General features: G+C 37.1%; 1 protein-coding gene across 1 annotated transcript in view; it reads right to left on the reverse strand.

Annotated features, from left to right (window-relative positions):
• Positions 1 to 12059, reverse strand: part of Cep290 (Centrosomal protein 290kDa) — a 30336-nt gene that overhangs the window by 1618 nt on the left and 16659 nt on the right. The window contains exons 8-11 of the mRNA XM_075307149.1: positions 10776 to 10930; positions 10184 to 10710; positions 9951 to 10083; positions 5043 to 6082 (exon numbers count right to left, since the gene is read on the reverse strand). Of these exons, the coding sequence (XP_075163264.1) occupies positions 5043 to 6082; positions 9951 to 10083; positions 10184 to 10710; positions 10776 to 10930 (1855 nt within the window). The remainder of the gene's footprint in view (positions 1 to 5042; positions 6083 to 9950; positions 10084 to 10183; positions 10711 to 10775; positions 10931 to 12059) is intronic.

The raw sequence follows: 12059 nt of genomic DNA on the forward strand, positions 1-12059 counted from the left end.
CAAAATTTCAATTAAATCGGAGTAAAAGATTGGCCACTGTGGTCATATTAGTGTAAATCTGGCGAACGATATATATGGGAGCTATATCTAAATCTGAACCGATTTCAATAAAATTTGGCACACTTGACTACACTACTAATTGTACTGCTAGTGCAACCAATTCAACCATTTCAACAAAATTGGGGTAAAACTCTGGCTTCTGGGACCGTATTAGTCCATATCGGGCGAAAGATATATATGGGAGCTATATCTGAGCCGATTTCAATAAAATTTGGCACACTTGACTATAGTACTAATTGTTCTTCTTGTGCAAAATTTTAAGCAAATTAGGGTAAAAAACTGGCTTCTAGGGCCATATAAGTCCATATCGGGCGAAATATATATATATGGGAGCTATATCTAAATCTGAACCGATTTCTTCCAAAATTAATAGGGATCTATTCTGAGCCAAAACACATACTTGTACCAAATTTGAAGTCGATTGGACTAAAACTGCGACCTATACTTTGATTACAAAAATGTGTTCACGGACAGACGGACATGGCTATATCGACTCAGGAGCCCACCCTGAGCATTTTTGCCAAAGACACCATGTGTCTATCTCGTCTCCTTCTGGGTGTTGCAAACATGTGCACTAACTTATAATATCCTGTTCCACAGTGTGGGGCAGGGTATAACAATTGGGACGTCATCAGAGCTATGCTACCGATGAGAAGTTACGGGACATCATTAAATGGTTAGGGCATGATAAGCTTTGCCGAGCTATCACCTCACGCACCTCTGACGGAATGACCAGAACGGATCCCTACTGTATAGGTCTCGAGTCTCGCGAAGGAGATCTTTTATAGATTCTTATAAGAGGGAAAAGTGGTAAAATCATCTGGAAGTGTCTGTTTCCGAGCCAAGATCTAAATCTCACAAATCGAAACGAAGACATCTCCAAAGTATTCCTCCGAGCCTTAGAAAAGACTGTTCTGGAAGTGAAACAAGGAGACAGACGCACCTTATGCGCTTTACAGACTATCAGTTATTCCGGACGACAGTACTCGTGTCGAACATATCCCATATATTATGCACATTATAAGTTAAGTCCGAAGGCATAATACTACTGCATGTTTATGGGATCGATAACACATTTACCGATTATTTAGTCATCGCCGATAAGTCGTATCGATCCGACACACTGTAAGATTCTTTACAAACACCGACATTCCGTCCGGAATAACTGATAGTCTGTAAAGCGCATTAGAGACTCATATCGGGCAATCACTTTAATTTCCCTTTGAACACTGCTTCAGCTACAGTATGGATCCTATTCAGACCTGTCTGGTATGCTTCCTGATCTAAAGGCTCTCTTTTGCACCGCTGGATCTCGCACTCTAGAACAATTCACAAGATGGTGATTTGGATGGCAACTTCGATAGCAACTCAAGAGGTACTGCTGGGGTCCCACCGCGGCGGGTTCTTTGCACCGGATTGACCTGATGGGTCCTATTCATCGGTCAGTGGCTGCCATATCAGTGTACGTGTTGTTTCGTCCGTCTCTTTGTGTTGGAGGAGGTGGATCCCGGGGAGCCTTCTCCGTTTGCTATTGGTCCGAGCCTGGATAGAGACAAACCCCGGGCCATTGTACTGTACGGTCTGCCGAAACCTGATTCACCACCGTTCGATTTCGGTGAGGTATAACCGGTGCTTGGAATGGGTGCACTTTCGGAACTTCTCTGGCCTAACATCATTACGGAAAATAGTCATACTGACAACGTTGCCAATGACAACAGCAGTGGGTCATCAGATTAAGCCGCTTTCATATTACACCGTTCCATGCAGTATAGATCTATCCGGTTTGTGCCAGTCACTAGTATTTGGAATGTATGGGAGTAGTCTGGGACTGCCGAGATAGAGCTATACAACGTGTATATACCGCCGGTTGGTAGCTTTGCTCCAGGTTATAGCCCAAACATTGAGTGGCAGTTGTGTGGGCATAACCGATCGGTGCTAGGAGACTTTAATGCCCACCATGAACTTTGGTATTCTCTCCTAGGTAATGACCAGAGAGGCATAGCTTTGGCAGAGCAGATAGATGACTCCACATTTTGCACAATGAACAAAGAGGCCCACACGAGAATTATGGGTGATTGCAGCAGTTCTGATGACATTTCCTGGCCATTTCATTGGGATCAGACTACCTCCGAATAATTCTCACCATTATCCGAAGCTCCGATTTCATAACCTCTGAACGACGGACGTTTATCCATCAAAAGAAGGCCAACTGGGAATATACAAATCGCCGCTTCAGTGAGCTCACGTCCCCTCTCATGTTCATGTTGCCCAGAAAGTGTTCCGGGACATCATCAACGCAGCAGGCGCTCGCTTCATACCCGCTAGTCGAATTGCCCAAGTGAGGACCAACTTGCCAGCAGAAGCGACTGGACTCGCAAACGAGCGTGATGAACGCCGTCGTGCTAACCCTGCTGACCCTAGAATCAGGGAACTGAATCTAGAGATTAGTAAGATAGTCGACGAGCACAAGCACAACACATGGTTAGAGCACCTGAAGCAACTTGCCAGCAGAAGCGATTGGACTCGCAGACGAGCGTGATGAACGCCGTCGTGCTAACCCTGCTGATCCTAGAATCAGGGAACTGAATCTAGAGATTAGTAAGATAGTCGACGAGCACAAGCTCAACACATGGTTAGAGCATCTGAAGCAATGTAACCCAGGCACAGGAACAGGTAAATTGTGGTAAACAGTGAGAGCCCTCTCGAACCCCGCTACAAGGGATGATGGGATTTCAGTCACCTTTGGCGACGTGACTGTGACTGATCCGAAGAGATGTGCCAAATACTTCAACCGACAGTTTGTGATAGAGCCCGAGAGTGATAGAGCGAAAAGGAGAGCCACTCGTCGCATACATGGTCTCCGAGCCGATGACACACCACAATTTACCGCAGCCGAAGTTACCAATGTCATCAACAGCGCGAAACCATCCAAGGCGCTGGGCCCTGACGGAATTTCATGCTAATGCTGAAGCACCTGGGAGTTGAGTACCTGACCAGATTCCTCAATTTGTTCTTGGAATCACTCACTATACCCGATGTCTGGAAAATGGGTAGGGTGATTACACTTCTGAAGCCACGCAAAGACTCAAGTAAATGTAAATCGTACAGACCGACATTCCTTCTCTCGCTAGTAGCCAAGACACTCCTCCCCAGCCTTGTGGAGAATTATCCAGCTAACCATCAACATGGATTCCGTAAAGTATATAGCACGACGACTGCTTTGCATGCCATTTCAGCATACATTAATAGGGGGCTCAACCAGACCAAGCCGTGTCATAGGACGATCCTCCTATCGAAAGCATTCGATATGTGCCAAACTCTTCGATGACATCGAGAATACGTTCCTACGGACAGGAACCAAACGTTGGGTTATCTGCACTAATTATCTGTGCGGGTGCCAGTCATACGCGGAATTAAGGGACAAGAAGTCGAGACCCCATAGAGTGGAACACCCCCTCCTGACGGCATCAATATTGTATCATATGCGGACGATTGTACAATCATGGCACCGGGGCCCATTGTTGATGACATATGTGATCGATTGAACGTCTACCTCGCTGATCTTACTATGATATCACTGCTGGAAAACTGAGGATATCTCCCACCAAATCCTCAGCCACACTATTCAATACATGGAAGGCGGAAGTACGCAGGCATTCAACTGCCAGAGTCGATGACGAAATAATTCCGACCACAAATTACCCCAAAGATTCTCGGGGTCACATACGACAGTCTTTTTCAGGTCGTCTGCCCATGCCGCTGGAAACCCGAGGATATCTCCCACCAAATCCTCAGCCACACTATTCAATACATGGAAGGCGGAAGTACGCAGGCAGTTGAATGTAAGAGTCGACGAAATAATTCTGACCACAAATTACCCCAAGATTCTCGGGGTCACATACGAAAGTCTTTTTCAGGTCGTCCGCCCATGCCGCTGTAATTTGTGATAAGCTAGAAACAAGGTGCTTGCCTGCAGCACTTAGGGTGCTGACAAGGAAACTAAGATTTTGTAAAATATTTTGCTGCCACCCTTCGCTGAACATTCAGCATGGTTTCAGATCGGGGTGATCACAATGAATCTCCCGAGCCTCGCAAAGTAGATCACTTAGGCAACAAGCCGCTCATAAGTGAGAAAACTTGAAGATTCTGACATCAGATTCAAGATCCTTTGGTTGAAGATTCGGATTCGGAATCAAATCCTGAAATGATCCTGACAAATGTGGCCTACACCTCCAATGTATGTCTCAGCACCCTAGAAATTCCAGATATCCGAAAAATATGAAAAATTGTTCTGGTAGTGAAACCAGGAAGAAAACGCACCTTGGAGACTCGTATCGGTCCATGGCAAATTTATGTAAGACATGACATCCGCTCGCTTCTTACTGGTGCATTTGGTGCAAAGAGGTGTATCCGTAACATTCTGACGACATGATCAGGATTGATCTCTACTATAAAGTCTCGCAAAGAAGATCGATCGACTTGTGGCCTCTAATAAGCGAGAAAAATGGTGCAAACATCTGGAAGAGTTTGATCTCATATCCACGATCCTACGGTTGAAGATGCGAAATTGTTCAAATCCTAAAACGAAACGAAGACACTCCCAATGTATGCATCCGAACTTTTGAAATACCAGATATCCGAAAAATAGGAAAGATGGTTCTGGTATAGAAACCAGGAAGAAAACGCACCTTGGAGACTCTTATCCGACAATCGCCTCACATTCCCCGTGAACGAAAATTCTGAAAACCCTACCGATTCCTCTTTCGTAAACGCTCGCAAAAGGTTGCCAAACATTTTTGGAGCGACCCTAAATTTATTCACTGGGTGAAAGATTCTTTTGCATCAGTTTTTGTTTACAATCTGGCTCAATCTCATGATTTCAAGTCCCATGTCCTATTCTAGACTATCTTCACGTACGAAGTAAGTAAGCAAAATTCTATAATGTTGGGCTAAATCAGCGATTTAATACCCCGAGTACTTACTCTTCCAAATGTTTAATTCTTTTCTGCAAACGCTCCGTTCCATCACCCTGCCTCAATAGATCATTGTCCAGTTGTAATTGAAGATTTTTAGCTTCCAAGCGGACATTTTGAGCTTCAGTTGCAGAAAGTTTCTCTTGAAGTTTTTCCATTTCAGTTGTTAAGGCATTGCTACCTTTTCCCTCCAATTCTAGGGCTAAAATTTTACGTTGTTGCATTTCAATGCGAGCCTTCAAGGCATGTATGATATCGTCGTGGGGATTTTGGACGGACGACGATGACGAGGGGGCAAAATGAGACTTGCAAGTTTGTTGTATGACACTACGTCCAGGAGAACTGCATTCACTGCTAGCACCCGTATACGTTTCGGGACTTTCGGAAGGTGTATACTTGGCTCCACCTCCACTACTACTATGACCCGGAGATCCATGATGATGTAAATTCGGACAAGATGGAGTACGGCAACATTTCATGGAATTTTGAACATGCTGATGTGTGAAACGACCTAGTTTCGCTTCCAAGATTTGTTTATCCTTTTCCAAACGATTGATTGTGGTGCGAGCAGCTTGCAAGAGACTTCGCGTCTTCTCCAACATAATTTCGGTTTCCTCCAATTTGGCTTTGTATTTTTCGGCACTTTGTTGCCAACGCTTTTGCTTCTCCCATAGGCCAACTTCATTGGCACTACGAACTCGTTTACTTTCTATGATGACTTTTTGTCGTTGTATTTCAGCTCGGGCATCTTCCAAATCCAATTCAAGTTGTTGCAATCGTTTTTGGAGATTTTCATTTTTGACACGTGCATTCAGTTCGGTCTTTATGGAGACCACTGGCCGCTTGATGAGTTGTTGTCGCAGTGACTGATTGAGTTCACGAGCTTGTTTTTCCCGATGCGTGAGGCTCGTTAACTGTTTACGCAATGCCTCAACTTGAGTTTGATAGATTTTATTGGTGGCCTCAGTTCGTGTCAAATCTGCAGCCAATTTGGCAATTTGTTCAGCAGAATAGTTGGAGGAATCATTGATGTAACGTTCTTGATCATCCTGAAAAAACAAAATGAATTTTTAATAACGTCACGAGACAAACGCGGCACTGAAGCTAATATTTTTCTTCCCGGCCAGGAATGAACAAATTTCTGTAGAAATAAAATTTTGACAAAATTTTCTATAGAAATAAAATTTTGACAAAATTTTCTATACAAATAAACTTTTGGCAAAATTTTCTAAAGAAATAAAATATTGACAAAATTTTCTAGGGAATAAAATGTTGGCAAAATTTGCTATAGAAATAAAATTGTGACAAAATTTTCTATAGAAATAAAATTATGACAAATTTTTCAATAGAAATAAAATTATGACAAAATTTTCTATAGAAATAAAATTATGACAAATTTTTCTGTAAAAATAAAATTTTGACAAAATTTCTATAGAAATAAAATTTTGACAAAATTTTCTATAGAAATAAAGTTTTGACAAAATTTTCTACAGAAATAAAATTTTGAGAAAATTTTCTGCAGAAATAAAATTTTGACAAAATTTTCTGCAGAGATAAAATGTTGACAAAATTTTCTATAGAAACAAAATTTTGACAAAATTTTCTATAGATATAAAATGTTGGCAAAATTTTCTAAAGAAATAAAACATTGACAAAATGTTCTATAGAAATAAAATTTTGACAAAATTTTCTATAGAAATAAACTTTTGACAAAATTTTCTATAGAAATAAAATTTTGACAAAATTTTCTATAGAAATAAACTTTTGACAAAATTTTCTATAGAAATAAAATTTTGACAAAATTTTCTATAGATATAAAATTTTGGAAAAATTTTCTAAAGAAATAAAATTTTGGCAAAATTTTTTAAAGAAATAAAATATTGACAAAATTTTTTATGGAATAAAATTTTGACAAAATTTTCTATAGAAATAAAATTTTGACAAAATTTTCTATAGAAATAAACTTTTGGCAAAATTTTCTAAAGAAATAAAATATTGACAAAATTTTCTATGGAATAAAATGTTGACAAAATTTGCTATAGAAATAAAATTCTGACAAAATTTTCTATAGAAATAAAATTTTGACAAAATTTTCTATAGATATAAAATTTTGGAAAAATTTTCTAAAGAAAAAAATTTTGGCAAAATTTTTTAAAGAAATAAAATATTGACAAAATTTTCTATGGAATAAAATTTTGACAAAATTTTCTATGGAATTAAATTCTGACAAAATTTTCTATAGAAATAAAATTATGACAAATTTTTCTATAGAAATAAAATTTTGGCAGGATTTGCTATAGAAATAAAGTTTTGACAAAATTTTCTACAGAAATAAAATGTTGACAAAATTTTCTATAGAAACAAAATTTTGACAAAATTTTCTATAGATATAAAATGTTGGCAAAATTTTCTAAAGAAATAAAACATTGACAAAATGTTCTATAGAAATAAAATTTTGACAAAATTTTCTATAGAAATAAACTTTTGACAAAATTTTCTATAAAAATAAAGTTTTGACAAAATTTTCTATAGAAATAAAATTTTGACAAAATTTTCTATAGAAATAAAATTTTGACAAAATTTTCTACAGAAAAAAAAAATTTGACAAAATTTTCTACAGAAAAAAAATTTGACAAAATTTTCTACAGAAAAAAAATTTTGACAAAATTTTCTATAGAAATAAAAGTTTGCCAACATTTTCTATAGAAATACTTTTGCCAACATTTTCTATAGAAAAACTTTTGCCAACATTTTCTATAGATAAAAACTTTTGACAAAATTTTTTATAGAAATAAAATTTTGACAAAATTTTCTATAGAAATAAAATTTTTACCAAATTTTCTATAGAAATAAAATGTTGACAAAATTTTCTATAGAAATAAAGTTTTGACAAAATTTTCTACAGAAATAAAGTTTTGACAACATTTTCTACAGAAAAAAAAAATTTTTGACAAAATTTTGTATAGAAATAAAATTTTGACAAAATTTTCTATAGAAATAAAATTTTGACAAAATTTTCTATAGAAATAAAGTTTTGACAAAATTTTCTACAGAAAGCAAATTGTGACAAAATTTTCTATAGAAATAAAAATTTGCCATCATTTTCTATAGAAATACTTTTGCCAACATTTTCTATAGAAAAAAACTTTTGACAAAATTTTCTATAGAAATAAAATTTTTTATAGCAATAAAATTTTGACAAAATTTTTTATAGAAATACAATTTTTACCAAATTTTCTATAGAAATAAAATTTTGACAAAATTTTCTATGGAAATAAAATTGTGAAAAAATTTTCTATAGAAATAAAATTTTGCCAAAATCTTCTATGGAAAAAAAAATTTTGACAAAATTTTCTATAGAAATAAAATTTTGACAAAATTTTCTATAGCAATAAAATTTTGACAATAACAGGTTGGCTGATAAGTCCCCGGTCTAACAAAGAAAAACACATTTTTTTGTCTAAATTCGTCTTTATTATTCAACATAGTTCCCTTCAAGAGTGATACAACGATTATAACGGCCTTCCAATTTTTTGATACCATTTTGGTAGTACTCCTTCGGTTTTGCCTCAAAATAGGCCTCAGTTTCGGCGATCACCTCTTCATTGCAGCCAAATTTTTTCCCTGCGAGCTTTCTTTTGAGGTCTGAGAACAAGAAAAAGTCGCTGAGGGTCAGATCTGGAGAATACGGTGGGTGGGGAAGCAATTCGAAGCCCAATTCATGCATTTTTGCCATCGTTCTCAATGACTTGTGGCACGGTGCGTTGTCTTGTTGGAACAACACTTTTTTCTTCTTCATATGGGGCCGTTTTGCCGCGATTTCGACCTTCAAACGCTGCAATAACGCCATATTATAGTCACTGTTTATGGTTTTTCCCTTCTCAAGATAATCGATAAAAAATATTCCATGCGCATCCCAAAAAACAGAGGTCATTACTTTGCCAGCGGACTTTTGAGTCTTTCCACGCTTCGGAGACGGTTCACCGGTCGCTGTCGATTGGACTCAGGAGTGTAGTGATGGAGCCATGTTTCATCCATTGTCACATATCGACGGAAAAACTCGGGTGTATTACGAGTTAACAGCTGCAAACACCGCTCAGAATCATCAACACGTTGTTGTTTTTGGTCAAATGTGAGCTAGCGCGGCACCCATTTTGCACAGAGCTTCCGCATATCCAAATATTGATGAATGATATGACCAACACGTTCCTTTGATATCTTTAAGGCCTCTGCTATCTCGATCAACTTCATTCTACGGCCATTCAAAATCATTTTGTGGATTTTTTTGATGTTTTCGTCGGTAACAACCTCTTTCGGGCGTCCACTGCGTTCACCGTCCTCCGTGCTCATTTCACCACGCTTGCATTTTGCATACCAATCAATTATTGTTGCTTTTCCTGGGGCAGAGTCCGGAAACTCATTATCAAGCCAAGTTTTTGCTTCCACCGTATTTTTTCCCTTCAGAAAACATTATTTTATCATAACACGAAATTCCTTTTTTTCCATTTTTTTTCACAATAACAAAAGTTGCTTCACAAAAGACGCTCAATCTCACAAACTAATTGACTTACAGACGATACGAATCATTTGAAGTTTGGTACTGTATAAAAATAATATGCATTTAATACTAGCGACGCCATCTATGTGTCAGACCGGGGGCTTATCAGCTAACCTATTATATCTCCGAAACGAAACTTTAAATGGAAAATAGGGCTGTCATTCGGGATCAATATTTATAAATCCTGGGATTTGGATTTCAAAATGTTGATTCCCGGGATTTTTTTCGGGATCCCGAAATGTTCGGGATTCTTTAAATATCCTGAGTAAAACAATCTACAGCATCATTGCTGTAGATTTCATATTGCTTTCGTACTCAACAAAAGATTTTAAGGTTTTCTTTTAACTACCAAAACATACATGGAAATTATTCAGGGTATCCATGAGTTCATTGATGTGCCGATCTTTTTCCTCCAGTAAAGATCTAAGCTGTTCAATTTCTGGATTTGCAGAATTAGCATTGGACTTCTCACGGTCATCGAGTAGGCGTATTCTGAAAAAAAAAAAACAATATGCGGAAAAGAGACAGCAATACGGTTGTTAATATACACAATGCCTTGGAGCTAAAAAATACTCCCAATGTTTCTACTCACTTATCTTTAAGAATTGAAATCTCATCTTCTTTAACCTTCAGGGCACTTTCCCAATAGCTGGCTTTCTCTTTAAGCTCTTTTAGTTGCTTAACAAAATTCTCTGGTATATCCTTAACTTCTTCCAATTCGTGTTTCTCAGTTATTGACACTGAGTTGACGACTCCTTTGGCTGGCGATGTTAAATTCTCTTCAAATAATTCTTCGATTTTTTCGTCGGTCATTTCGTTCAAGCTATTGTCAACATTCTCCTCGCCACCAGTTGCACTTCTAGCTAAATTCAATTTCTCATTAGAATTACGTCTAACCGTTGATATTTCCAATTGAGATTTCAGATCCATAATCTCAAGATCTTTGGTTTTGATATTGAAATTCAAATTGTTTATGGTATTTTTAAGTCCATCGATCTCAGCAGTAAGTTTGCTCGTATTCAATTGTGTTTGTTCACGTTCAGTTTGTAGAATATCTTGATATTTGCCAATGGATTTGTCCTTCTCATTCAACAAAGTGTGGAAGGACAATATGGTTTTCTAAAATATATTGAAACTTGTTATTAGTTTGTCCGTTTGCAAATTTATTAAAATTGACATTTTACCTCAATGACATCTGATTGTAAACTTGGCATACTTTGTTCGCCCGGTGTTATGGCTGGTGTAGATCCTTTTAGAGAACGTAACTGATTTTCCAAATCTTCTATTTGGTTTTTCGCTGCAGAAAGGCTAAAGGGATAATTGGTTATTTTATCGCATTCTGAATGTATGTTGAAGTTTGCAAAACTGGTGATCCTAAAAGGAACGCACTGATATCGAAGGACTATTTGGCTTTATAAATACTGTGGGATATAACTGAAGACATTTTCATTGGGAGGCCATTTGTGTCACGGTTACAATCTAATAATTGTCCGCCTTATTGATTTCAATTAAAATTTAACAAACTAAGATTTTATATTAAAAAACAAGTAAGGAAAGTCTAAAGTCGGGCGGGGCCGACTATATTATACGCTGCACCACTTTCTAGATCTAAATTTTCAATACCATATCACATCCGTCAAATGTGTTGGGGGCTATATATAAAGGTTTGTCCCAAATACATACATTTAAATATCACTCGATCTGGACAGAATTTGATAGACTTCTACAAAATCTATAGACTTCAAATTTAAGTCGGCTAATGCACTAGGGTGGAACACAATGTTAGTAAAAAATATGGGAAACATTTAAATCTGAAGCAATTTTAAAGAAACTTCGCAAAAGTTTATTTATGATTTATCGCTCGATATATATATGTATTAGAAGTTTAGGAAAATTAGAGTCATTTTTACAACTTTTCGACTAAGCAGTGGCGATTTTACAAGGAAAATGTTGGTATTTTGACCATTTTTGTCGAAATCAGAAAAACATATATATGGGAGCTATATCTATATCTGAACCGATTTCAACCAAATTTTGCACGCATAGCAACAATGCTAATTCTACTCCCTGTGCAAAATTTCAACTAAATCGGAGTTAAAATTGGCCTCTGTGGTCGTATGAGTGTAAATCGGGCGAAAGCTATATATGGGAGCTATATCTAAATCTGAACCGATTTCAACCAAATTTGGCACGCATAGCAACAATGCTAATTCTACTCCCTGTGCAAAATTTCAACTAAATCGGAGTTAAAAATTGGCCTCTGTGGTCATATGAGTGTAAATCGGGCGAAAGCTATATATGGGAGCTATATATAAATCTGAACCGATTTCAATCAAATTTGGCACGCATAGCTACAATGCTAATTCTACTCCTTGTACAAAATTTCAATTAAATCGGAGTAAATGATTGGTCATATGAGTGTAAATCGGGCGAAATATATATATATATATATATATATATATATATAT

This window comes from Haematobia irritans, chromosome 4 (assembly GCF_050003625.1).
Source record: "Haematobia irritans isolate KBUSLIRL chromosome 4, ASM5000362v1, whole genome shotgun sequence".
In the NCBI taxonomy this organism is placed as follows: Eukaryota; Metazoa; Arthropoda; class Insecta; order Diptera; family Muscidae; genus Haematobia; species Haematobia irritans.